Below are 27297 nucleotides of genomic sequence, written 5' to 3' on the forward strand. Positions count from 1 at the left end.
TCTCCAATTGGGCGGCTGTCCGCCGGCCCAGCATGGCGGCGGCCCGATTGGGCGCGGGCCGGGGGGGGGTGCGGCATTGGTTGCCGGGTGTGGCGAATGGCGGCGGCTCCTCGATGGCGGCGGGGCTGAGCGCGGACCCTGCACCGGCGGCCGGGACGCGGGGACTCCCCTCCCTGCGGCGGGGGGAGGCCCAGTCCTCGGGGTAACCGCTGACTCCCTCCCTCAGCCGCGCCCTCTCCCCGTCCGCCCCCCTCAGCCCCCGCACCCCTCCCACCCGTCGCCCTCTTCCCTCGCCACCGGCTCCTTTGTGCTCCCTGCCCGTCCCGCCCTTCCGAGCGCCCCTCGTCCCGGCTGCGTCTCTCTCCACCCCACCGCCGTCCCCTCCTTAATCCTGCAGTTGCGTCCCGCCTGTCTCTCGGCAACCGTGGGGGGGATCGTCCTCGTCCTTAAACCCAGCCCGGCTCCTCCAGCTCACCTGTGTCCCATCCCACTCTCCCCCGACCCAGCCAGCCTCTGTGCCCTGTCCCGCCTCGGAACGCAGCACAGTCCCCCTTGGGTTCGGGAGAGCTGGGGGAGGGAAGGATGGGTGGGTAGAGAGGGGTGAGGGAGGAGAGCCCTGGCGCCCCTGCCTGGGGATGCGGGGACGGACAGATTCCGGTTGTGAACATGAAAGAGCAAAGCAGAGCCGCCCCCTTCGCAAACACGGTTCCCGTCGCCCACAGACGATGCAAAGCAAAGCCCCGGCATGTGCATCGCAGGTCCTCCTTCGCGCGGGGAAGGGAAGCGCTCGAAGCTTGTTCGCCTTTTTCATACATTTCCTTAACGAGGTAGATGAGGAAAATCCATCCCGTTTCTGTTTCTCTTTTTGTTTTTGTTTTTGTTTTTCCAGAAAAAGGGAGAGAGAGAGAGAGAGGCTCGTATTGAAGCCAACCAGCTGCGCTTCTGAGTGGGAAGCTCCGGACTGATCTCATGGCTTGCTTTTTATTTCATTAATACTTCATTGTCTCTGAAAATGAACCATTTGTGAAGCTCTTCTTCTAACTCTGCTTATTCCTCTTTCATGAGGTGGCTGCTGCTGTGCAAGGGAAGGAATGGCATGAAGTAAATGGCTTCAGTATAAGCAATCTGCTTTGCCCAAGTGCCCAGTGAGAAGCACTGTCACTTTAATAATTCCAGGTCAAGGGATTGCTTTCCTCGTTTTCAATCCTCTTTTAATACATGGGAGGATCAGAGGGACATTAAAGCCGTAAGGCTGGGTGGCTTGCAGATAATAAAAATGAAAGTGACTGCCCAGTGACTTCTGTTGGGTAAGAGGGTGATATTTGAAGGCTGTTGTCTGGTGAGGAAAAAGGGACCTTTTCAGTCTCCTGTGTAGTCATCTAATACATAGCTAGCAAAATTAACTCAAGAAGTTAAAGAGACACTTTGGATTGTTTTTGTCTTCCTCCTTATTTGGATTATTTGGGCATTTTTGTCCTGCAAATGATATGTTTTTGAGCATGTACAGGTGGAGTATTGAGACAGCTGCCTAGAGATGGACTGTGCCTTAATTGTATTGCATAAAATCTTTTAATTTTCAAACTTTGCTGCCAGAAGAGGAGTTATAATAAGGTTTTATATTGCCAAGGAACGTTTGCCCTTGTATTTTTATAGATTCAGATATATTTTAAAGAAATTGAAAACATCTCTTAAAAAAGAATCAAAAGCTTCTTTCCCCCTCCCTTTTTTTTTTTTTTTCTTATTTGCGGGAAGCATCAGAAGTCCAATACAAGGGAACAGCAAGTATTCATAGAAATGAAGATTGAAGCTGCTTTTCCTTACTGAACTGTAAAAGTGTTCTGCAGTAGATAGCCAATTCTTGACCTCGCAGAGTGCTCCAGTGGTACTTTGTTAGTACCTGTAAATAAGTGCTTGCAACCAGATTCAGAAGTAGGAAGAAGAATGCCAGTCAAGAAGAAAGGTGGGCTATGAAGCTTCATATCTCATATTGCGTCTTCATTGTGTTAGATTGTTGATTTCTGGTACTTACAAATTCAAATTAAAAATGTTTTAATGGGGAATGGAAATCGTTTTTCTCTTGCACTGAAAATGGGAGAAAAATCTGTGCTCTTACAATAGTAGTTTTTAAAAGTAATTTTATGCAATGTTTTAAGACTTATGTCAAATTTGACCTCAAATAGTTTTTTTTTAAAGATCAGCCATCAGAGATTTTGAACAGACACTAAGAGAAAAGCTTGGCATTTAATTTTGTGAGAAGGCTCTCTTACAGATGCCAGTAAATTTTAAAACCATAGTTTAGTCTATTATTATTCATTACATGTTTGGCAGATAAACTTCAGGTATCAGTAGCAGGATAAATAAACAACCAAGTTTCAAGGCCAAGTTTAAATAAAAGTTATAGGGGTTGTGTTTTGAAGGTGATTTAAACGTGTGGTTTTTTTCAAATGTGATTTCAATTAACTTGGATTTCCATTCTTTAATACAATATAAAATTACTGTCTTTATGGCTGTAGTATGGCAGCATTTAAGGAAAGACGAAGAGCCTTATGTTTTGCCCCTTCTCACCTCAAGTTTGTGATGGCTGCAAGAATAGCAGCAGCTTTGGAAAATGTGATTTCCAGTGTTCAAACAAGAATTGTGAAATATATGAAGGCAAATTCTTACTCTGAAAACACTTGTATACCTCTGGTTATATCAGTTTGCTTGCAAATAGGACACTGATTTAAAGTTTTTTTATGTGCTAATAGAATAAATGGTATGTGAACCTTTTTTTATTTAGCTCATCTGTCCAGATGCGTGCTCTGATATATCCCTGGATCTGATGATACAAAATATGGGGGAAGCAGCAGAAAGTGAATATTACACAACAGAAATGAGGATATAGTTGATATGACTTTGAGTTCTTTTCCTTGTAGGAGTAACCCTTCATTAGTTATGAATTAACATTTACTATGTAAATAATGATAAAACATGCAGATTGCTAGAATTATTTTCATACAAAAAACAACAAATGGGATTTTGTGTTTATATTTTAACACATGACAGTGTAGAAATGAATTTTCAAAACTGAAATATTTTAATGGATCATCCTGTCATTCATTATAATTGATTACAATTATGTGTAGTAAAGGTGGAAACGTGTATGGAGGAGTAACATCCTTAATAATTCATCCTGCTGTGCTGTCAACGTGTCACCCTGATGTACTGGTGAAGCTCATGTGTTCTACCTGTTTACAAAAGGAAAATTGAGACCGTTTTTATATCTCAGGTCTTAATCCTGATTTAGGTGATTTTCATGAAGGATGTTTCTGTGCTGGATGTTTAGCTGTAATTCAGTTTCAGAACACTTGCTGCAGGATTTTTGGGGTGAAATCGTACAGGCTCCTTTGTGCAGAAGTTAGATTGGCAATCACAGCGGTCCCTTCTGGCCTTAAAAATCTGTGGATTTCCTGTTTGTTTCCAGGCAGTTTGGGTCAGTTTTAGTGTACATCAAGGCTCGAATTTCTTCTTCTATCTTATGAGGATATGTATTTTGACAATGTTAAAATATAAACTCAAGAGACCCAAATGTGCTCTTTGAAATACTATAAACTGTAACATCAATCGGTGGAGTTCCCAGTGTGAATGACTCTGAGTATTAAAAGGGTATTGTTAAAAATGCATTTAAGCATGTAAATTGCAGGTTTAAAAATGTTAACGAATCAGCAACTTCATTATGATTTTGAATGACTTAATTTGTCTAGTTCATGCAATAGATTTTAACTTTCTAAACATAATTAAAAGCATGCTGGCAACTTGAAACACACTACCATTTTTAAAAAAATCCGCTGTTGTTACAAGTAATCCCTGTTAATGCCATAAATACGAAGGAGGTTGAGGGGATTTTTTTCCTTTTTTTTTCCCCCCATTTATTTGCTTTATGCTTTTGACAGCACTTTGTGTCTAACTAATTTTATGTTTCTGATGGTGATTTATTTTTCCTTTCTCGTTTTATGTATTTGGGAGATCATGTCTGCTGTCTTTCCTACCCAGGCCATCTGTAGAAATCTTGGTGGGATTCTCACTTCTAGGCTGTGCAAAAGTATGTATTTCAATAGCAGCATTAAGGACAGGATTATCCCTCTCCATTTCAGCACTTATTTTTGTGTTGCTATTTTGGATTTGATCAAAATATTCTCCTAAAATCAATATTGAGACAGAGAAACCTGTGAAAACAAACTTTAAAACATGCTGATATTTATTGCTGGAAGTTATTACCAAACGCTGCTTTCTTTGGCACTGATTGGTTCTGGGTCTTTCTAAAGAACAGTGTATGCATTTTGGGAATTTGCCTTTGACAGATCTTACATCCAGTACCAGTCTTCAAATTTCACATAACTTTGCACCTAATTTACACTTTACCTTCCTGCTTGATATGATGTTTTCCATCTCTCTTTTAAAAGTCCAGGCCTGTTTAGTCAGGAAAAAAATAGTTTGCTTAATAATAAAAATCATATAACTTAGAACAAACATTAATTTCTTATGGATGCGGAAAAAAGGATTGCTTCTGGTTCTGATCATGTTTGTGTCAGTACGTGATTGCCATTGCCTGATGTGTTAGAGGGAAAGGATTTTCTTTTCTCACTTCATTCTGAAGGGGAATAAAGCTCCACATTCCCAGCAATGTTCACAGAGTTGACATGTTTGCTGTCAGTCTCAGCAAAAAGTGAGGCTGGAAAGGGAGAACGGAGTATCCTGTGGCGTTGAATGTGCTCCCTTCAGATAAGGGGCGGGACACTGATGCACTATTTCTGCATGATTAAACAAATGGCTCTTTTCTTTGGCTTTTGCTCATCTTTCACTTTTAAGTACATTTCAAGTTTTAAATCAAACCAGACATCTCACTTTAGTTACAAAATGATTTGTTGGACAGTATCTTTTAGAGATGATATGAGATGAAGAAATTTGATAAGTCAATAAATGCATTATTTTTGCTTAATTTTTACTTTGCTTTCACAAACTAGACCATATATGAATACAACTATTCATAAAAAAGTTATGGAACTTCTTGAGAAAAGCTTTGTTTCAAACTAAAATAGTACTACCATACAGAACTGAAGTCAGGTCACTAAGTGGATTCAGGTTTTTGTGTGTTTTCTTTTCCTCCCTCTCTTCCTGAGTTGCTTAGCTGAGTTGATTTCTGTGAACTGTAAGGGACTATGTTTAGATCTGTAATTGCCTGTATTTTGGATTCATCAACAGAATAGTTAAGAGCATAAAATATTACTATAATTCATTCATGTCTTTCACAGTGATGGAAAGAGCTAATTAAATCCATGCTCCTCAGTGATGGAGACCAGATTCCAGTTTTGAAGCCCTGCTTGTGATTCATACGGAGATGGCAGGAACTCCCTCCTCTAGATGCCTGGCTGCACATGTGCTTCTTGACTAACCTTGTCATCATCTTTACATCTAGCTGTGTCTAGGCAGTAAGAGATACTTGAGTGCTGGGGTTTGTATTGCCTTTGTCCTGCTTTCTGTCATTCCACTGAGATGGATTGTATCTTTAGCCAGATGAAATCTGTGGGCTGCTATTAGTTCCATCTTGCTCCACCTTCTAGCCAGTTTATAAAGACCTACTTATTCTGTTTGTCATGGAATAACTTTTTGCATCATTCCTTTTATATTAAAAAATGCCTTCCAGGCCATGCATTATTCAGCACATCAATGTCAACAATTAAAAAGTATCAATCTTACCCCATGTGGACAACTTCTGGACCATTGAGGAGAATCTGACAGATGCACTTTATGAAATGCTAGATTTTGTAGTGGTAATGCTGGTCTATTGGAAGGAAGGGGTCTAAAAACAACTCAGCATGAACTTTTAAAGCAAAGTTCATAAAGGACTAGACAAAGCCAGCTCCCATTAATGCAGTGGAGTTCTTCATACCTTAGTTCTCTTTCAAACTGGCAACTTCTTTTTAGATAACAAAATTTAAGTTTAGGATTGTAACTTTTAGTGCTAAAAAATCTCACTGAATGTGGTTTCAGGCTCCTCACATCTTACAGCAGCAAATCCAACATGTACTGGAAATTTTGTTTCTCTTTTACTTGCAATAAGTAATTGGTATTACAAGATTTTTGTCCTTTCAGTTACTGAAGGAGTAGTCTCAAATAAGTACATGGCTAAAAGGCTACATCTTCCACTCCAAGTCTTGTTCGACCGCCTCTCAGTTTTTACAGTTAATTGAATGGGAGCAGTGCGAAGTTTAGGTTGTGTTTACAGACTGTGGAAATAACAGTTTTAGCTTTCCAAGAGTTAAATAAGCAAGTGTCAGAAAATTGCTGTCTGGACTGTGCCAAGCTTCATCACAAAGCTTTGATTTAAAGATGTCGCTACTTTTATGGCAGTGACCTTTTTCCAGCCAGACATTGTTTCTGCTGTGGGAAACAGTGAAGTATTTTGCACACAAAAGGACTGTAGGAGCAGGCATTGTACAGAACAAGTCTTTGTTCTTTACATGCAGGCTGGAAAGCTAAGGACTGGGAACAGTGAAATTTATACTCTTTTTCCAGCTCTACTGTTGTTCTGATACATTTCAGATGTTTATTGCAGATCCACACCATTTTAGTTGCCTCATCTATGCAGGTGCACAACTTTTTGTCCTGGAGCGTTGCTTTGGTCAGCAGAGAGAGGTCCACCTCCAAAGGGCATTTTAACACATCTAGGATCTGAATTACCTTCTTGCCAGTTGTCATTTTCTCTCTCTCCATAGATAAAACACAGGTTAACCACATTAACTCACCTCAGTTAGATGATGTCTCAGTTTCTCATATAAATTTTAGTGGGAAAAGTATTTCCTTATCTGACATACTTATGAGAGCTGACGTTATGTGTTCTATGAGTGCTATAAATTAACACTATTCATTATTTTTGTGGGCAAAAAAGTGTTATAAATTATTATGCTGTTAGTCACTGGAGCTGGAAGCAACCATAGTGTTGATACAGACACGAGAGGCAGCTGTGCATCCTCTCCTCCATTCCTATTAAGTGCATATTGCACTCAGTAGAAGCAGTGGTGTCTTGCATTATAAGCATAATCTCTTTCCTTCTCATCCTCTCTTCTTTCCTTCTGAATTTGTTCCAGATGGCCAAGTTAGATGTCAGAGGGTAACCACGGAGAAAAAACTGAATTTGTAACTAGTAGCCAAATGTGATAAAAGATGATAAAAAGTCCCTGCTTCAGCAAAATGAGAAAAACCTGCCTTACTTAGATATGCTTATTTTGGTCAGGTCATACTAGGTTTTTGCTTCTTACAAGTATTTCAGGTCTGTTTCACTGTGGTGTCTTCTTGTATTTACTGTAGATTAACACAGTGCCAAACAACAGCTTTATAAAAATAAGGATCATGTTTTCTCTTGCCATATTCATCCCTGAAAGAGTCAGTGAAGCTGCCTTGACCTGGTGTCAGTAGTAGTCAACATACAAAATCTGTGAAGAAAACATTTGCTCTTTATTGGATGTGGTCCAGAAGAGTTTTTGGTGGCAGTAAACTCTTTGCCAGAACAAGTTACTGCGATTGTCCTTAAGTCTGTCTTTACTTTTGGGCTGAAGAGGTTAATACTCTCTTCAAAACATATTCATCAGGGAATTGAATCATGTAGAGTTTCTCTGAAAGAGAGGATCTGGACAGTATGGTTTTGCACCCAGAAACCGATCTTTTCTGTTTTAGAATGCTGCTCTCTCCCCTGGCTGTGTAGCATGTCTTGTGTTGTGCTGTGGTGGAATAATTCAAGTCACCTTCCACTTCCTTCCTAGGTTTTGAGCACTGCAGTTACACTGCCTTGCAGATGGATGCCTGCTAAGCTGTGCTTTTAACAACAACAACAAAAAACCCCCAAACAACCCCAAAGCACCATAAACAACCCCAAACCCACGCTTTGCAGATCTACAGACTGAGTTGCTTAATGCCTAAATGTAGAATTAATTTTGTGTTGTTGCGTGAAGGCACATGTTTTGGTTATTGACTCAGAGACTGTAGTATAATACAAAGGTTCTTAAATTAAATATTCCAACATGAATGTGAGAAAATGTAAGACCATAATGCCTGTTTTGCTAATAAATAAAGATAATTTGATCTCATTCCATTTCATTTTTTTTGCATCATTAAAAAGACATTCCTGTTATTCAATTAGATGGGAATTTTTGTAATTCCACATTGTTTTCTTTCATGTTATACAATATTCTTTTGTAGGAGTTTGGAATTATTAATTCCTGGCCAGGCATCTTTTTGTTAGCTTTCTGTCTCATTCCAGTTTTCACATTTATGTTAATTTTGATACAGAATGTTCTTATAAAGAAAAAAAAAAGTACACAGCTGCTTTATTAAGTGTATAACTCCTGGTTTTTACTCTTACCACTATGCATCAAGTTCCACTAGTTTTGTGTATTGCATACAGTTAGATTGTAAGCTCTTCAAAGCAGGGTGCTTTAGCAAATTTGCCCTATTAAGATGTCAATTTACATTTATTCAGCTGTATAAATAGGAGGGTTTCATTTGGTGCTACATAATTTTGGGGGTTGTGGCTTCATATTTCATTCTGTCTTCATATTTGCATTGTTGATTTAACATTAGCATTTGTACATCTAGATTTTAACATCGTGACACTTGAAAGACAGAAAGAAGAAGTTCAGGTAAAGCTACTTATAACTGCAGGATTTCTGAAGTTTTGGAAGGAGTCTCAGGGCTCCAGATGCTGCTCGTTCTAGTATCTGAAACACAAACAGGTCACCTGTGTAGATAGGTCACCAAATTTGAGAAGGGATCATCAGCAAGCAGTCCCCACATTACTTTCAAGTAGCTGGGAAAAAAGAGCTCCCTGGAAAAAAGGAATGACTCCCCTGGTGGGATGATCGGCTAAAGCCCCTCTGTGCTCCCTTAAAGGAGGGTAGGAGGAATCCAAGTCCCAGAGCGAGCTGCTGATAATAAGTGGGCTCTGCCTTATTATAGTAAGGTATGATGCATAAGATTAACAGATCATACATGAAAGGCTGGAGGAAAGTTTGTGATTTTTATGCTGAACCAGTCACTGATCTTTATATAGTTATCCTATTCCTTTGGTAAGTACAGTTAGTCAAGTTTAGAGGAATATATTTAAAACTAAGAAATGTGTAAAAGCAGCAATTTAACAGAATAGATATGTGATTATATATTGTAAAACTAACTATAAAAATACTTGGATAACAAACTTACATTGTAGCTAATCATCATTGATAACTAAAATTTTTCTTAAGGTACTAGTTTTCCTTATAGTAAATTAGACAAAAAGTCTGATTCTTAACAAATAGAAAAAAAAAAGAACCTAAGCACTCTTTTATCATCATCACTTCCCTGGTCATTTGTGTGTGTGTGTCATGTTTCATAAAACTGACGGTACTACTGTCCAGCTTCATTCACCAGTCAGTGTTCTGTAACAGTACTGGGTCTCCAGCCTGCATTTATAGGTTGTGCTTTAAGGCAAATTTAATTCCAGAAAAGAGAATAAGGGGCTTTGAAAATGTAAACAGTGTACAAAAGTTGCAGAGGCTGGAACTGCGAAAAAGGAGACTGAGCAGGGGAGGGACATGACAAGTCACAGAGTATAGAAGAGGCTGTAAAGGGAGTATTGTGGTTTGCTTTACACACTGACAACTGGAAGACAAGCAGTTGTCCTGATTTATAACAAAAAAAGATGGGAATTATGTAGTAGAAAAAGCTGCTAGAACCTTCAAACCCTGAAATCGGATGGTGAGAGATCTTGTGGATATGAGAGGTTATCAGTGCAGGTAGACAGGCATCTGTGGGATGGGTGTAAGCCTGGGTCCTGCACAGCACAGAAGTGAACTGAAAACCTATTAGGGCTCCTCCAGGCTCCTTGTGTCTGTCTGTTCTGCTTCTCAGAGAATTCAGCTGACACATCATGGCTTAACTCCTGCCCTTCAAAGCAATCTGGCTTGCAGAGCATTTAGCCCTCTGCACTGCATAGTCTACACGAGTCAATCTTCTGGAACAAGAGACTGCTGTGCAACTTCTGTGATTCAGTGGCAGCCTTTTGCATGAGCTATTTGGAGCCCAGAGACCTGCAGTAACATAACTGCAGGTTAACACTGTTTAGTGCAGCTGCTTGTCCTCCTTATTTTAGTCCAGTTTTCCTTGGCATTTGCATGTCTGGTTTCCCCTTAACATACATGAGCATACAATATAGCCTTGTTCTGAGAAATTTGCCGTTGTACTTGTGTAGGAGCTCTCTCATACTGTCTGGCCCATTTCTTGTCTGCTAACAGCATAGAGGTCTAGAATAACACCACAACTCAACTGTTCCTAAATTTGTGTTTTGCAGGAAAGCAGTCTGTGCAGAGAATTCACCAAGGCTACAGTTAATTTAGGGATGTCACACATTTTACAGTTAATGGAAAGCGAGGGCAACTCAGAATGCAATGTTTTCTTTAAATATCGTTCCTTGAAAGACTCTCCATTGGCCCAAGATTAATCTTCACAATGTGTTGGCCTCCCCTGTGTGCCAATCTAGTTGCTAAAAGCTGAAACCCCAGAAACAAACCTGCCTGGTAATCCCTTAAATAATTAACCCTTCCTTTTTTTGTCCCTCTGTTTTCCCTGGGTTTAGGTGTCATGCATAGTCTCAGGAGCTGTTATTTTTAACCCTTTTGCTTGTTTGTTGTGAATGCTCCTCACACCGGGTGATTGTCACATATGTAATGCCTTATGTTTTTTCCTGAAGGTTGCATAACCATATGCTGCCTTTTCTTCATAGTTCCTTAAAGTCCTATTGCAGATATGAAGGGCCCGAGGTGCTGGGAGCTTTCTGGTTTGTACAGGGACACACATTCCCTGCTTGCTTTCTCTCTGTATAGTCTACTAGATTAATTTGTGTCTCATGTTAATGTTTATATGTAAATATTTTATGATTGTCATTTGTCTGATAGTTCTCAAGCCTTTTGAAGCATGGGAGCCTACAGCTTGTGTTTTTCTCAACTATCTTAGTGTACTATTTCTTGCATTTCTTTCTAAAATTTAACTGGCTTTTTTGCACCTCCTTTGTGTGTACAGAGCATTGCATATTAGCAACATTTATTTATGTTTACTGTTGTGTGTGAAGATTAGGAAAGGTAAATGAGTTACTGATGGCTTTGGCTTGAATCAGTCCCAAGGCAGGTTGCCTTGAAATTTCTTATAAACTACTGCATGCCCTCCTGCTTATGTGTAGCAATTTGTTTTAATTTTTTGAGCTTTCTGGAGCAGAGAATCAAATCAAGACAACTTAAAATAATAGAGGCAGGGAACAGCGTTTATTCAAATGTCTGGCTTTTTTGTCAGTGATCATCTACACAAAGATGTGAACTCTCCAAAAGTAGTTTTTGAGATCCTTTTCTTCTAAAGTTATCAAAATTCACTGTGAACACTTCCCTTGCTCTCTTTTGTGGTGCTCTGGTTCCATTTCTCACTTCTGTTCTGGCTTCTGTGGTTTATCTCTCCCATCCTTCATACCTTTTCCAGCTTCAGTGCCCTACATTTTCCCAACTCTGGTTGTCAAAAACCCAGAAAGGGTCTCCTGAAATGTGTTGGTGTGTTTTTCTTTTAAAAGTCACCTATGGCTGGAAGGAGCTCTAATGTCTTGAAAATAGCCATATATTCATATATATAGCCATAGCAGTATCTACCTGAATTACCTGGAGCTTCCATTATCTGTTTCTTTGGTTTGAGTCATCATCACTCAATGTACCCTGGTCTGAGGAGTTTTGAAAATGGAGCTACTAGGAGACTGGTTTTGAATCACTTTTATCTTTCTTGTATAGTTTCAGTTAATCCTGTTAGTCAATTCTTTTCCAAATTAATTATTGAAATTTATGTATAAACCTATATTCTCTTCAAGTATAATATCTTTAGTTCATCTAAAGGATAAATGGTTTGAATAACATCTGGGAGATATTTAGGAAAACTGTTTCCTGTATCCTATAGCTGTTCCCATAGATGGCATGCTGTGTGACCTGCCATGTGCTGTGTCATCCTCAGTCCCATATGAAGGCACAGTACATATCAAAGATTTTTTAATCAACACAGTCTCCACACCAGCAGAGCTGCAGTGTTTCAGCTCTGCCAGGGGTATACTGTAAATGCTGTAGTGAGTATAGTTAGAGGAACTCAAACAGCACATAAGTGACCTGCAATCCTGCTGCCTTCAAGCAAGTACGTGCAGCTCCCAGGGGAGTTTATGTTTTCCTTAAGTAAATAGTTGAGCACCTGGATCTGCAGTCAAACTAATGTACAGGTAACTAACTCAAAGTGCACCACAGAACTTGTTCCTCTGTAGTGCTGCAGCTGTGGAGTTTTTTAGACTAGTGTAAAAAGTGTGCTTCAAATACTGACATTTTGATTTCACAGCATTTGCATGCTTTTCCTTACTCAGCAGTTGTATGGGTGTCCTCACAAGCACCTGCACCTTTAAGCCTTTAACTTGGTTTCTGTATACGTAATTCCTGTAAGATTTCCAACCATCTAAACACCTTCATAAAAAAAAAAAAGTGCTCAGCTGTTACACTCTTACTGAAAAAAGTGAAGCTCAATTTTTTCTGTCTCCTTGCCTATATGGAGTTTCAGTGATTCTAAAATGTGCTTGCAAATCATGAGAACATGGCAAAGACTCAGAAACAAGCTGGCAGAGGAAGGGAATCTTTCTGCTTAAAGGTACTGATTAGTATTGCAAGGGACTTTCAGATCTTGGATATGGACCCTGAGAAGTAGATAGAATTGATTTTGACATCATTTTATCAAAGTAGATGGGAAATTATTTGCAGAATTAATTTAAATATGTGTAATTATCAAATTTAGTCTTTCTTATGTGAAGCTTACATTTTAAGAGCAATGCTTTAAGAAACAATTTTTAATTGGTGATAATTTAATTTTTCCTGATATATAGCGCACCTTACTCTGTATAGGCTTGTATGTATGGCTTCATTTCCTGATGACAGTGTCACTGGAAAACTTTTTGTCTGTGAGATATACTGAAAGCTACATTTGGTTAAAATATAACTTAGGTTGTATTAACAATGGATTTTCTATACAGTTTTTGTATTTGTTTCATCAGATGTATAAACATTGCCTCAACAGTTTTTTTTTGCTCTATAGCATAAATGTTTACTTATGGACCTTTAAAAATTGATATCACAGAAAATTTGCGTCTATACAGTGTGGAGACTATAAAATGTGGAGTATTGTCTAATGTCCCCCTCTAGAATAATAACTCCAAGGAAAGGATCTGCCTTTTTTTGATTCTAACATAAATAAATACATTATATTAAGCAGACACTCATTCTGTAGAAGAAAAATTAAGTAATTTCTTATATGGTAACACTTTAGATTGAGAGAGGAAGCAAAGTTTTCCAAAGAAATCCAATAAGCAAAGTTACTACTCTACAGTTTTGTTTCAGTGTCACATGTTTCTGATTTGCCATATTGTGGCAATTAACCATTCCCTGGTCAGTAACATAAACCACAAACATTCCTGAACTGGTTAAAAAATTATAGAGTGATAAAGCAATAAAACTTACAGAATTATTAGTTAGTTTGGGTTAACTGATAACCTCTTGGACAAGATACTGTAGGACCATAAAAGCTGTTTTATTCCTAAAGAAATTTTTCTTATAATAGTATTAAGATATTTTGAGTATGATTTATTTAATATTTAGTATGATTTAAATAATAATGCATTTACTGTCTAGAATATGTGTGAGTTTTTGTAGGACTGTATCTTCTGAATGGCTCTTGACAAAGTCATCTTTCAAAGTCGGTAGGCTCACTTAAAAATTAGTGTCATAATAAGCAGTAAAAAAACCCTAAAACTTTATTCAGCACACCTCATGGGGCACAGCTGATATTGACTTTTCAATGGTCTTTTGTTCACAGACAAAGGACCTACTCAGGATCCACAGAGATCCCCACCACTTGGGATATTAAATTGTGTGTTCGGTGGATTTGTGTTCTTACTTGAATTTGGTTTTAGTATCAACACTGAAGAATAGTGTATCACAGAACAAAGATTTTTTAGTTGCCTTTATGATATACTCCAGCTGTAAGGTACAGGACTTATTTTGGCTGCTAAAAATTAACTGTGTGCTTCACTGGATATTGTAATCCCATACATACAGTGATCCAGTCCCTCTTGAAAGCCACCAATCTCCCATTCTTCTTGATGAAAAGAATGTGTGGGAATTCAGATTAAGAAACTTCCGTTTAATTTGGGTGGCAGGGAATATGGTTCTTATTTGACTATTGTGCTGCAGTCCAGGCAGTCCATTCTTGAAGCCAAATAGTATTTTAAATTTTGTAGCTGTCAGACCCAAAAGGCAAAGTAGTGAATGCCCTCATCTGCTTTGGGTATAACTGGGAGTTGGCAATGGTTATTATCTTGGGGAGAGTACTTAGCATTCTTCAGACATGCTGTTTCATTAGATTATTTTATATTGCTCTCTGTTGTGCAGAGGTATAAATGTGGTGTGCTGATGCTGAATAGGATTATGCCCTAGCATGCTAAATACTGTAAAATATGAAGATCTAGTTCTGAGTAATTTATAATCAGGAAAGTTCGTCAAGAAGGCTGAAAGTTGCTTTTTTGAAAGCATAATCTGGTGCCAAATTGACTGGAGGTTTGAATAGTCTCCATAAACACCTTGGCTTTTCAGGAGTGCTCCAGTAGCAGTGGTTACACAGCTCCCCTCCCCGGCATGCTAAATATTTTTGGTCAAGATATGATTCCTCTTGATACCAGAACATCAGTGGTAGCTTCCAGCAGAAGCAGGGCAGCTGGGGGATCCTGACTGGATCTCCCAGCACATGCAACCCATCACAAATGATTTGGAAAACTAGATACACTGCTGATGAGGGAGATTGTGCGGGAAAAGGCTGTAACTTGATGCTGGAGCTTAGGGATGGAGTAAAAATTAATGTATCCTATTAAAGCTTGAAAGGAAAATGAGGCAAGAAGATCATTACTTGATCTGGGATTTATCTGGGATTTAGATTTAACACTAGAGCTGTGCTCTGTTGCAGGTTGTTCAGTTTGTAAAGTTTAGGACTCTTTTGGGGTCAACCAAAAGCAGACTTTTTTTATCTTGAGGAACTGAAAAATAATGATTTCAGTGAAAATAAAAACTCTGCTCATACCCCTAAAGGATACTACTTTTTTGTAGCTGTTTTTTTAAGGTAGGAACAGTACACTTTAGGAAAGGAGTGCTTAATGAAGGAGGGGATGTCAGCATGCTTCACCAAGTCACTGAGAAAAAGGAATTGGTATCTCCGGTGTGGAACAGGCGTTCAAATCCTATTTTCCTAATTTCTCAGATAGTCCACTTCTAAGAAATGTTCTCAGTATGGGATGCTTTACAATGGTTTTCCACCACTCTGCTGCTTCACTGTAATATAAATGATCTTGTATTCATTACATATGCCTGTTTGTACTTGGGGGAGGGTGAATGACTGATTCCAAGCCATGATTTAAGTTAGTGACTAATTATTCTGTTGAGGGCAGCCAGAACTTTCAGTGTATCAACGAAAGTACAGGTGTCACAGGTGAGTCAGGCACAGTCATGAGGTCAAAGATACGATGTGACTGGGATTTTCACGACAAAAGAAGCTGAGCTCACATGCAGAATTAGTTCTTTATACCCAACCATTTGTGGGGGGTACCCTAACCATATCCCAACTGGATCCACAAGTTTTGATTTGGATGATCTGTGATGGGAGCCCAACCCAGGTACTGTGACCTGGCCTTTAAAAGAGCTGATCTCTCTCTCTCTCTGTGGGTTATAAGTGGTCCTAATAGCACTGCTGGCTTTAGGTGAAAACAAAACAATTGCCTAACCCTCAAGGTGGGATTGAAGCAGAAAATTGTGAGCTCCTCCATTATATAAATATCTACACTGCTATGCTCCCTAATCTTCCTATGTATGTGATATATACATAAGGTTGGACTCTATGATCTTGGAAGTCTTTTCCAAGTGTAATGATTCTACAATTCTCTATATGTTTTATATATGTGTGTGCACATATAAGTAAGATGGTGATGTTTGGATTTCATATAATTTTATATGTCACTCATGCTCTTGGCAAGTGACTACACAGAGATAATAGCAGCAGCAAAAACAGAGCTCTGTTTCTCTGGGCTCTTACAGAAAGGCTGGATTGCTCCATTTGAGCCGGCGCATGGATGAAAGTATGCTGTCATAGTCTCATTTAGCAAAGAGGTAGATAGCAATATTATGTATTGAGGGAATAGAAAAAACTCATCATGCTCTTGGACACCTGCCTTTCAGATACGCTTTTGTTATTCAGAGGAGAGAGAATTGAGTGCTGCAGATGCAAAGCAAACACTTTCATGTCTTCTCTGAATATGTTTTAAGGCCAGTTTTCCTGCATGGGTATCCATAATGGTTATTGTCTATAATTTTGTAGCTTCTGCAAGTTGTAATTTGGTCCAAACCTCATAGCTTCCAGCTGGTTTTGGACAAATGAAAGTTGAACACTTGTAGATGCCATTCAAAAGATTATTTTCCCTTTGCAGGGAGATCTCAGATGTGCAGTTTTGTCTATGTGGCTTGTGCCATACAGCTAATGACAATGCAGCAACATCATGCTCCCTGGGAGTGTTCAGAAGGCGTGTGGATGTGGCGCTTGGGGACATGGTTTGGTGTGGAACATGGTGATGCAGGGTTGATAGCTGGACTCGATGATCTTGTAGGTGTTTTCTAACCTTAGTGATTTTGTGATTCTATGAACATTTGTTGTAAATGTTCCTTACATGTGTGAACAATGCTGTTCAAAATGTGTGGTTAATATTTGAGCATTTAAATAGTTTACAGAGCCAATAAAGACTTTTTTGTACTTGTTTGTTTTTAGATACTGACCGAGCTTTAGTGCTGCTGGAAGAGTATTGTAAAAAACTACGGAAGCCAGAGGAGCAACAACTGAAGAAAGCTATCAGAAAGGTGATGGGCATCTTTAAGAGCAGCTTGTTTCAGGCACTTCTAGGTAGGTACTAATGTTTAATACTAGATGCATGCTCTTGGAGGCCAGAGCTAGGTCAGACCTAGTAACTTTTTTACTAGTCACTGTTTAATTTGGGTTTACAATGAACAGCATGTTGAGATGATCCTTCCAGGTTCTCTGTGGGGAAACTCATTGTCCTGATATTTCAAAGGTATTTTCTTACTTATAAAAACAGAAAGAGTAACAAAAAAATCATGCAAGATAAGGCATTGAATTGTTATTCCTAAACCTTGCTGCTTTCCTTTGTTTAATGGAAGATAAAGAACCAGAGTAGGATATTTATGCAAAGTGGAAGATGAGGCCATCTCTACAGGTAAATAGACAAAGTTTCATTGATTTCACCAGCACCAAGTAGCATTTAATTTTGCATTAAGCTTTTGGGAAAAGTGTCAGCAAAGAAACTCTAAAACGAGTCAAGGCAGTTGCTCCAGGACACAGTTGAAACTTTGGCAGGATGTTCCCATTCATATGATATTGTAGTGTTCAAATAGGTGCACTGGTGTATTGCTCAATCTTTCTTCCATTTACTTGAAGTTTCCCATTGCATCTTGTAAATGATATTAAAATCAAGTGCTTGGCATTTTGGAGCTTCATATAAAATAATATAATAATATTATATTTTTGAGGTCATGAATGTACCTGGTTGCTGTAGCATCCCTGTTGTTCCTTGTGCCATGCTTGAGCTGCCAGTCATGGGAAGTGGTGACAGCAACTGTGCATCACCCTTGCTCCACCTTTCTCAGTCCTCTTGCTCACATTGCATTGCCCCCTTGGTGTTTTATTCCTTCACAAACAAATGTGTACATTTTGTGCAGAACTAGTTTAAAGGGCACGTTTCTTAACACAAATGATGTTTGTGGAAGCACACATGCCTTCAAAGTATGGCCATTTAAAGCCAGAGTTTCAACAGTACTCCTTGCAGAGCTACAGTAAGGAGCAGGTAGGGGAAAATTTTGATTATATGTCATGACAGTAGAAGTACATCAATAATGCACTGTTATTGTGAAGATGATGGAGGTCCGGGAGTAGTTTCAGGAATTTATGAAAAATGTGTGCTACCAGTCTCTTAACATTTCCTGCAACTGGAATTAATTATTGCTAGCACTATTGTAACTTTTTCCAGCTTCTTTAAAATTATTAGCTTTATTTTGTAAACCCTACTTAATTTTAATTGCTGTATATGCTTTATAAAAGAAAAATAGATTCATAATTGAGTGGTATTTACCAAATAGTTGTAAATGTATTTGAACTAAAGAATGAAAAATAAAGATGGGACCTTTCTGTGTTATTTTTATGAAGGTGTCTGTGGATATAGAATTATGTGCTGAAGAAATACACAGTCATGGAAGTGACATTAGCTGTATGTTTACTTCTGCACTACTTTGAAGTATTCCTTCAAAGTGTTCTAACAACATGTGTGCTTTGCCTGTGGCTACACTGCAATATGTGTTGATGTATTATTACATGTGTCAGAAATGAAAAAGTGATTATAGCTACATTAAGGTTGAATCCAGAGAAGAAATTACATCTTTTGATTGCTGCAATACCAGATTGAGGAATATGGTGTTATAGAAGTTAGATAGCATTTCAATTTGTGGGTCTTTGGATGTCTTTTCCTTGTTCTAAAATGCTTCCTTTTATAACAGAGATTTGGGAATTCCAAGATGTGTTCAGAGTCTCTAATCTTATGTTTGGTTTGTTGTTTGGTTTGTCTTGATTGTGGAACAATACTAAAGAGTGACCTCTCACCAGTATTTTAAGTGTGGTGGATGATGTTATTACACAGTTAATAATGAGATTCTTGCATAATCAATATTTAAAAAAACCCTACTTCCATGACATCTGTTTTAGCTTCATGTCATAGTTTCTCTATTCGCTTATAAATCAGACCACTACATGAGGAAATACCTAATGCAGAGCTTCTGGTCTGTTTTTAAGTTCTGTACTGCTAATTTTTTCCTTTGTCTTTTATATTTACAGAATGTCTAATGGTCTTGAAAGCATACATTTCTCTGTGCCTAATCCTAATTAGTCTTAATTTTCAGAGTCTGAATGTTCATTGCTTTCCAAAACTCTATCTCATTTACAGCTGTCAAACTGTTTTTATCCAGAATTTATTGACCTTTTGAATATTTAGGTTGTAACTACTAATGAAAAAGGTGATTTTTGTACAGAATCGTTAACCTGGATGCAGAAGTGCACATTCCTACCAGGCATAAAGTTAATGTAATTTTATGTGCCAAATTCAGTTTTTGTAGGTCCTACAGCTTCAGTAGAATTTGATTCCTTTACAAATAAATTCAGCTGTTGTAACCATCCCTGTCCTTTAAGTGTGTGTTCAATTCTTGTTACCTTCCAAAAGGCTTTAAAAATCGGTAGGATGTCTCAAATTGAGTATAACAATAACAGACAAAGAAAACTAATTATCAATAGAGGCAGTTTTCAAATCTAGCATTGTCTAGTTCCTTTTATTCTCAAATCTATGCTTGTGTGATGTGATTCAGCCATCTTTGAACTTGGGTTCTCAGTGTGTGCAAGACTATTTTTATCTTCAATGTGTTTCATAAATATTAAATGCTGACTACTGAACAGTGGAATAACATAAGAAAAAAGAGGATTCAATATTTTTCATATGTATATTCTAAACATGCAAGAAACCACTACAATTATGTAAGAAAAAGTTTTGTGAGAGATTTACAGAAGGATTACTGAAGGATTGTCCTTTTACATTTTAATTTGGGTTCAAAAGCATTTCTTTCTCCCTTCAGGCTGTTCTTGTTGCTAGACTTCTTGCTAGAGTCACTGTGTTCAGTTACAGCTGAGTTAGTTGCTAAGAGGCACTTTTTCAAAGTGACATGTAGAGCTGCAGTCTCTGGAGTCCCATTTACACTCTAGTGGCCCAAACACAATGCTTTGAAAATCCAGCCCTAAGAGGAGGGAGGGGGAACAACTCTTCAGAAGGAGCATGCAAGGGGAAGAATGTGTTATTGACAAGAAGATATTGACATTACTTTTAAGTTAATTCCGGATTTTTTTCACCAAAAGGGTCTTACCAATTCTTCTCTGTGCAGTGAGGAGCTATGCTGTTGTTATGAGCTTGTAAGGATTTTTGTAGGGTCATCTGTAGCTAGATGATATTAAAATCAGAAGGTGCTCTCAAATTGTAGCACATGTTGTTCTGATGTGAACATTTTTAAAACCCAGCAAAGAAGAGGAAATGAAACCTCCAGAAATCCAAATGCCTCATTTGTTGGGATTGTCTCATAATGGGGCATCTTAGAGGCATCGTACTGAAATAAAAAAGGGAAATCAGGAAAGAGAGTAATAACAGTCATCTGGATGTGTCAAAGCAACCAAACATTTTTTGTTCCAGTTTAGTTCTTCATGGAATTTAATCAGTTTTTATAGTGCAGTACATAGTTTAGAACAATTTATTTCTGGAAACCTCTGCTGTATATTTGTCTAGACTTCATTTCATTAAGACAAGTGCACGATTCTACAGCTTAGAAGACAGTTCTGTGGAATGAGAATGGATGAAAGAGGTTTATGTCAGGGTTGTTTGGGTTTTTTTTTGTAGATACATCTCTATAAAACATCATTTTGTTTCTAGCAGGAATTAAAGTGCCACAAATAACTGTAATCATCTTATGCAGTATTAGGTAAAAACTAATCTCAATAGGTTTTTCTAAAATTCGGATAAACCCAATCTGCAGTGGATGACGTGTTTCCTGAGGACTTTCAAACCACGTCTTATGTTTTTTTCTCACACTTGCGTAACTTTGCCTGAATTTTAAAATGGCATATTTTCAATTAAAATCTGCATCACCTTCTTCTTCTTCTTCTTCTTTTTTTTTTTTAATGGTATTGTACCATTTCTGCAAAATAATGTGGATGTTCTAAAACTACCGATCTTAAAAATTGCCATACTAAACATTACATTTTTGCACTTTGATGAGAAAAGTTGAAAATGTTGACCATTTATCTCCTCTCATGGCTACAAATATGTGTGTAGTTACTGTAAGGGTTATAGAATTTACTGATCATCTGTGCCACAACCTGGATTTAGAGACTTAGGATATAATTTTGCATTTTTAGTAAGAGGAATTTTTTAGACTCTTCACCTCATTCAACTCACTTTAAATAAGCCCTGTTATAACAATCCATTTTAAAAGAGTGATAATGTTTTTTAAACCAAATAAAAAAGGAAGCCAATTGATTCTTCTGCAATCACATATTAATTTTCTGTTAAAAGTTTCTATAGATGAAGAGACAGTATAACTAATAATGTTATATTGTTATCCAAACTTCTAGGGATCTAGTTAAATCTTGTGATCTTCCATGTTACTGTAAGGTGCTATAGAACAGATAGGGAATATAACAAGGACATTTCAGAGACCCAAATCAAGTGCTTTACTTTAATTATTTTAGGATATATGTATCTATTAAAAAGTAGCATAGCTTTTAAGAAATTCAAATATTTATTATAGTAAGCATGAATCAAGCCAAAGTGTGGTTTCCTATGAATTTGTTTTGGTTTGGTTGACCTTGGTATTTACAAAGTTGTGAGCTGGAACTGACATTCTTTTATAGTCAGGGCCATGGTTAAATTTCAGGATAGTTTAGATATGAATAAAAAACTGGAGAGGAGCCTATCATAGGAGTAATGGTGGGCTGTTGGAACATGTCACTGTCATAAAAGGAAAACACTAAGAATGAAGAATGGGAAAGATTTTGGTAGACATAGCCAGGCATGTCGACTAAGAATAATGATGAAAATGTCCCCCTGCCATTTGTAGACTTCAGTGCTGAGAAGAATAATTATACTGTTGACCATATAGAAAGAAGAATGTAGAGGCAATTAGTTGGAAGACAAGGAATTTGTTTAGGCATGTTGTATTTAAGGAGAAACTCTCTAAATAGTGACAAGGAAATTTGAGACTAGAGGGAAAGGAGGTGGGTCAGGACTGGGGAATAGATGTATGAAAAGCAGGATAAATGGTGGGAAAAGCAGACCTGCATCACTGTCCTGGGCTGGAGGTGGAGCCTGCACTAAATCAGGTGTGGAAGAACGATTGTAGTTGTCAGAGGAAATGTCAGGATCATTCAACACCTCAAAAATGCGGTGCTAGTCATACATGGTAGCACTGAGATTTGCACAAAAGGTATAGAAATAATCTATAAAATACTACAGGTTGTTACTGTCTGCTTCTGCAATCTGTCTTTGAGAAACATTGCTATCATATTTTCAGGCTTTTCTTCACAACCACCAAGACCTCTTTTGTACTTCTTCCTGTGAGCAGACCTAAGATTTGTCATTCATGGCACCACAGAAAACAAGGCAGTGTCCTGTTTCACAAGGTTCCGGATAAAGGTGCTAGTGCTGAGGATATCTAAATGGAGAACGTGGTTGACAATCACCTTTCTGAGATTATGGTGACCTTTGCTACTACCCATCTTTCTCAGTTCACAAGAGGAAGCATGTTTCAGCACATGTATCAGTGTTTCAGGGACCAAAAAGATATGAAATGAATTGCTCTGCTGGGAAACCTTTCAACAGGAAAGCACAACTGGGTGTTACCTATTCATATTTGCCAAGCTTGCTCTCGGTAGATGTTTGGTGTGCTTAGCTACTTGCTGTGTAAGGTCACTGATCTCCTTTGTCATCACTCTCTAGACTTACCCTCCGTGAGCTTGTCATGTCAGGCTATTTCACCTCCTGTAACAACACTGAATTCCTTGTGTGTTAATCCAAGCCAAGCCTGTGTCCAGCCCAGGGACATGAGGCAATCCTCTTGCCAAGGGCCTGAGTCCAGCATTCACAAAGAATAGAACCCCCATTGACTTCACTTGCTGGGGATCATGTGTTGGAGTCATTCTTCCAGAGATTTATATTCAAACCTTCCCTGACTGAGAAATAAAGATTCTTCTATAGCCGTATCTAAAAATATTGAAACCCTCCCTGACTATTACAAATGTCAAGGAGCAAAAGAAATGTGCAAAACCTCTTCAGTGCTCTGTCACATTTGAGAGACGCTCAAATGACATCTCTGACAATGGGGAAGCCTGTTATTACCCTGAACAGAGTCCTACTTTCCCAAACTGGCATCTTTCTTTGTTGCGGCATAAATTACAGCAGAACTGAAATTTAAATTCAAGGGCAGCTTTTGTTTTGCCTGAAGACAGCTGCAGCTGCTTTTATTCTTGAAGTCCAATTCTCTTAGTAAGCAAATTTGTACTTTCTCTCAAAAGAGCTAAAGGTAGCAGTGCTGGATCTTTGGGACGGTTTGAGATGGTTTGAAGCTGTGTGATTTTTTTTTTTTTTTTTTTTTTTTTAATGAGCTGGTGGCTGGATTGCAGCCAGTTTGGGGAACTAACCCTCACGGTTCTCCAGTGAAAGTTTGGTCACGTGGAGCGAACCATTTGCTGATAAAAAAAAGCAAAAAGCAGATCTGTTCTAACTGGTTTTCAGTGGATTTTGGCCCACTGCTCTTTTTGCTTCTGTGGCAATGCGATTTCTCCTGCATTATCATAATTTCTCTCAATCTCTTCTAATTATTCCCAATCCATAGTACCTGTGGATCCTTTGGAGGAGATGAGGCTTCTTCACTTCTATCAGGTTACATTGGCATTGGGCAGAGGGTTCAAAGTTAGCTGCTGAGAGCTGGCAGGCAGATGCACATGCAAGAAAAAGACAGATGGACATCATGTTACTATAGAGGAGTCTGAAGATACTCAGAGAGGGGAGTTTCACAGAATCACGGAATAGATAAGATTGGAAGGGACCACTGGAGGTCACCTAGTCCAACCTACCTGCTCAAGCAGGGTCCCCTAGAGCATGTCACTCAGAATTGTGTCCAGACAGCTTTTGAATATCTTCAGGGGAGGAGACCCACAACCTCTCTGGGCAACGTGTGTTTCACTGAGGTCTGAAACATTACCCAGTTTTTCTTAGCTATATCTGTTGTGGAGGAGCTGAAATATTTCTCCAAAATATCTCAGAATTGCTTTAGCCTTTGGGACTTACTGAGTATTAAGGTAATGTCTTTACTGGTTAGAGATGAGGAGCAAATAGAAGAGACAGGGCATGGTGCTCCTGGTTCCTTCTGGCCAACCTGGATATGGAAGCAGCCATCCCACAACAGCTTCTTAATATTGAAGTAATTTGATTATTTTCCACCTTGAGGGAAGATATATATGCAAAGATGTGGGTACCCTAAATCAGATTTTTTTTTGAAAGAATTTAAATGTTAAAAGTTTGTGAATTACCAGAAAAGACCTCAACCCAAAACCTAAACTTTGATACCCCTTACATTTATGGGTATGAATGCTGATGAACTCTGAAAAATACAGAATCCCAGCCCAGGTCTGTATCTGGATTCTCAGCCTATCTGTGTACAAGAAGAAACCGATTACAGCACTGATACAACCTGGGTAATACATAATCACTTGTAATCCTAATGCAACCCTCTGCTCATGTTTTGTTGCCTTTTAACCCATGAATGATAGCATTTATATCTCAGACAAGGAATTCAGAAGCTTTGGGGACTTACTCAAAATACAAAAGCTGTGCATTGGAAATAAACCATTTTTAATGTGGGCAATGTGATAATTGTTGAGGTTGTTGGTTTTCAGTATCTGGCAAGGAATAAAAGCCGTTTTTTGTTCCTGTAGGGAGGGGGGGGTTGGTGGTTTTTTTTTGGTGTTTTGTTTGGTTTTTTTTCTTTTTTTTTTAATTTTAAAGTGCATTTTGGCCATATGGATCCAGTGTATAATTAGAATTAATAAAATGCAGTTGCAGCAGCTGTTGCTATGTGGCTGCTGTCCCAGTGTGAAGCTTTTCTTTCTCTTTGCATTAAGTAGGGATAGCCCTTTATTGTTGATTGGTGATGAGATCTAGAGACAAATTATTAAGAAACTCATTTAGATAATCTGGTTTTATTTTGAATAGTCTCCTTTTTTAAGCTGACTGAATATAAAAGAACAATGAGATAGTTGATTTTTTTTGTGTTAAAGGAAGAAAAACGGGATGTATATCTTGCTAATGTAGTTTGTACATCTACTAATAAAATGGAAGAAAATAATCTGGAGCAAGCTGTTCCATCACTAATCCCAATGTTTATTTTTGTCTCTAAAATAGCAGAGCTGTTCTCCCACTCTAATGTTTTGATCTGCAGAGTCATTTTAGGCTAGACTGTGGTGTGGTTTTTGTTCAGTGAATATAACTTTTTAAGAAACTGCATGGTAATTCTGAAATCACAGAAACGTTTTAGCCTTGAAGTGTGTTATACTTTATGTTTCTCAAAGCTGTTATAAATGAGCCAAATTTATTTCCTGGTGCCACCTCTGTGGATCACTTGGAATCTCAATACTCTTTTTTCTTAACCCTGTGTTTCCAGTGTCATGGGAATCAGTGAAAAAACCACTGATTTAAGTGATTTAAGTGCAATTGGGATTGAGCACTGAATAATAAGATGCATGAAATTAAACTAGTGAATCTTATGTATACATACCTGTATATATTTGTGAATATATATGTCTATATTTATAATACTTATATAAATTTATATATATATTGTAAGAGGAAACCACAGATATCATATTTATCTCAAACTTCTACTGTAGTTTGCTCAGGTATTATTCTGTACTTTGGAGCTCTGTTAAATATTAAAGATGTCTCGAGAAGAAATGCTGCAGAGTGTGTTGTTCATTCCTGTAGCCTGTTTATTCTGTCATGTGGTCAATTTTCTGTGATGGTGTTTGTGCTCTGTCACCTTGCTCTGCCACAGATAATTACGTGCTCTTTGCAAAGAAGACTGAATTTATGTCTTTCATTTGTTCTTTCCTGTCTCCATTTTGTCATCATAGTTGTGTGGTTTTGAGTTTCTGCTGATGAAGCTGATTAATGCACTATTGCATAAAATCCCAGGCATTAGAAATAGCAAATAGTTTTTGCAATAATTAACATTATGTTATGTTACACAGAAATGCTGTAACAGTGTGAAAAGAAGTGATCAGAGGGCAGTGCTATAACTAAGCTGACTTCTGCGAACTGAGTTCAATTCCTGTGCATACATACAGTGTGAGACTTCTTATTTATTTAACCTCACACATTTTTTCTTCAAAACTCCTGCTTCATCCAGTGAGCAGAATGGGCAGGACTCATGGGCAAGTATTGAATTTAAGCTTTTCCATTGTTATTTACTCTATGATGAAGTGGTTGTAGTTCTGTGTGGCAGAGGTTGTAGTTCTGTGCTGAAGCTCTGAGAAATAGAGGTAAAAATATCTACTTATTTTAAAAGCCTGGTTGGAAACGCTTCTGACCTGATACATCACCACATGCACTACTTCTAATGTCTGACCTCAGCTCCAGTTGCAACAGAGAGTGTCACTGTTTCATCAAGACTGTCCTAGTGTCTCATTTTGGGTACTTAATACATGAGGATCATTTGATGGGTAATCATTTTTGAAAAATACTGCATATGTGACTTCCTGACCACAGTGGGACTATCAATAGGAGTCAGGGGTAGGATCTAATTCCTAGGGTGGCATTTAATGCTCTTAAGCTAAAGAACCTTAAAGAAATCTTCTTATTGCTCTCAGCCTTTCATGCTCCTGAGATACGTGGTGCAAAGGTTGCTCAGACAGCTTTCCCAGAGCAGGCCCATTCTGTATACTGAACAAAGTGTCAGAGCAGAGGGAAGAACAGTCTGTGACCATATACCTAACGTATGACACTTTCTAACTTGGAACTACCTTAACAACCTTATCAGTGTGAGGTTTTGAAGTTAATTTCTCGTAGTGATTTCCTAGACTTTAAGGATAGTAAAAAGAGCTTTCGTTCACAATTTCTATTGTGTGATCGTACTGATAACATACATTTTAAAATGAGATCAAAACTGTGAGTACTTTCACATTAGCTTTCTCTGCTTGAGCTGATGGGGATGCTAATGCTACCAGTAGTACCACTTCCTTTCTCTTAGATGAGATTTTTGTTTCAAAAGGTAGGTGGTTTAGATGAATTAGATGGCTTTCTACTGCAAAATAAGTGTTTTGAAGGCATGTTTCTTGGAGGTACTGGGGCTTGGATCACTATCATTTTTGATGTGCTATTGATAATAGAAATGTCAAGAGTAGATGGTGTCAGAGCAGCTTTGCTCAGAGGAACCACTTCCAGATCCTGGCTCTGCCACTTGCGTTACCACACACCCTGGACCAGTC

At 38.2% G+C, this 27297-nt stretch overlaps 1 protein-coding gene across 1 annotated transcript in view; it reads left to right on the forward strand.

Moving 5' to 3' along the window:
* Window positions 1–64: 64 nt before the first annotated feature.
* Window positions 65–27297, forward strand: part of DLG2 (discs large MAGUK scaffold protein 2) — a 999038-nt gene continuing 971805 nt past the window's right edge. Inside the window, exons 1-3 of the mRNA XM_018071067.2 lie at window positions 65–202; window positions 890–1960; window positions 16930–17061. Coding sequence (XP_017926556.1) covers window positions 1942–1960; window positions 16930–17061 — 151 coding nt within the window. The 5' untranslated portion in view covers window positions 65–202; window positions 890–1941. The remainder of the gene's footprint in view (window positions 203–889; window positions 1961–16929; window positions 17062–27297) is intronic.

Source organism: Manacus vitellinus, unplaced genomic scaffold, assembly GCF_001715985.3.
Source record: "Manacus vitellinus isolate BGI_N305 unplaced genomic scaffold, ASM171598v3 scaffold_2_pilon, whole genome shotgun sequence".
NCBI lineage: Eukaryota > Metazoa > Chordata > Aves > Passeriformes > Pipridae > Manacus > Manacus vitellinus.